Genomic DNA, 1,354 nt, shown 5'->3' with positions numbered 1-1,354 from the left:
GGGATGCGGGGATACTAGCAGCAACCGGGATTCACAATAGTACGCAGCAGCTGGCCACGGTCGGGGAGCAGGGTCCACGCAGGTTCAGTCCGAGTCGACAGCCTCCAGACTGCCCGTCCCAGGAGTCGTCGGAGCGCTTCTTCGGCAGGCACCTACACCGTTGTCCATCGTGCCATGGACGGCACGTCAGGCGGCGGCGACGGTGGCCCGCGCGCGTGCGCGCGTCGACGACGCCGAGCACGCCGATGCTCTGCGCTCCGCGGCGGACGGTGCGGGCGAGTATGAGGAGCGCGTCGATGTGGCCGACGATGCGGGTGACGACGTTGAGGAGCTTGGCGTTGTCGAGCGAGTCAAACGCGTCACAGATCGCCTGCGCAGCCCTGGAAGCGCTCCGTGTCCTCGCGCGCGCGCCCGTAGGGCCCGAGGGCGTTGAGGACACCGAGCATGCGGTCGAGGAAGGGGAACGTGGGCGGGGTGTTGAAGTACTCCTCGAGCACCTCGATCGTGTCGCGGTGCGGGTAGGGTGGTACCTGAGAGACTTCTTGAGGAACGAGACCGATGCGGGGCCGCAGATCGCGAAGAGATGGGTGGGGAGCCGAGCGAGGGCCAAGTCCTTGAGGGAGATCGTGGACCTCGGAATGGTGCTCCAGGGCGGTTTGACGAGCAGCCGGCCCCACATGTAGAGCATCCTGCAGGGGATGATCACACGCGATGGAGAGGAGGGATGGCGAGGACGAGGATACGGGAGAGAGAGCAGAGAACGCACCTGATCATGTCCATCGCGGGCCAGATCCTCCCATACATGCTCAGGCGGGATCTCAGCGAAGGTGGGGCGGGCGGCTGCCGTGCGATGCTCTTGGGTGAAGGTCTTGGGTGAGGGGTTTCAGCGGCCGATGATTGCACCCCTGCAAGTACTGTAGCTAGATCAATATCACTACGTATATATGAGACAGCGAAACGGGGAGCAGAGAGCCGGTCTCGACTGCAAAGCGGGCTGTGGCACACGCGCTGCAACTTATACCACTTCGCAAGTGTTTGCACTCACCTCGACTCGGGCGCTCCGTTGTCACTCGTGTCCATCGTGTCCATCTTGTCGCACTGACTTCAAGGTGTATCAATTCCAAGGCGGTACGCATACGAGACGAAGGACGTACCCGGGCATCATCGCCACAGTGTTCGGTCGCACTGCGGATGTTTTATAGCACAACTCAGTGCGCATATAATTACCCAAAGAATGAGCTATACTCGCCTTTGCTCCGCCCCAAAATCCCGGGAAAGCCCGTAACACTCTTCATGCACATATAACTGCGGTTGATCCAACCGGATCGGAGGTGAGGCACACCTGGCTGGGGAT

The 1,354-nt window shown here is 61.6% G+C and overlaps 1 protein-coding gene across 1 annotated transcript; it reads right to left on the bottom strand.

Moving 5' to 3' along the window:
- Positions 1–359: 359 nt before the first annotated feature.
- Positions 360–1,089, bottom strand: BXZ73DRAFT_83457 (uncharacterized protein; the record flags this gene model as incomplete). The annotated part of the gene is made up of 4 exons (XM_048023922.1): positions 360–530; positions 557–689; positions 767–934; positions 1,046–1,089. 4 exons carry the CDS (start codon positions 1,087–1,089, stop codon positions 360–362), a joined length of 516 nt encoding a protein of 171 aa, XP_047870929.1.
- Between the last annotated feature and the right edge of the window lie 265 nt (positions 1,090–1,354).

The sequence above is a fragment of the Epithele typhae genome (assembly GCF_022376455.1).
Source record: "Epithele typhae strain CBS 203.58 chromosome Unknown BXZ73scaffold_193, whole genome shotgun sequence".
Lineage (NCBI taxonomy): Eukaryota > Fungi > Basidiomycota > Agaricomycetes > Polyporales > Epitheliaceae > Epithele > Epithele typhae.
Note: the sequence above shows the minus strand (reverse complement) of the source record. Positions and strands in the feature narration are given on the sequence as shown.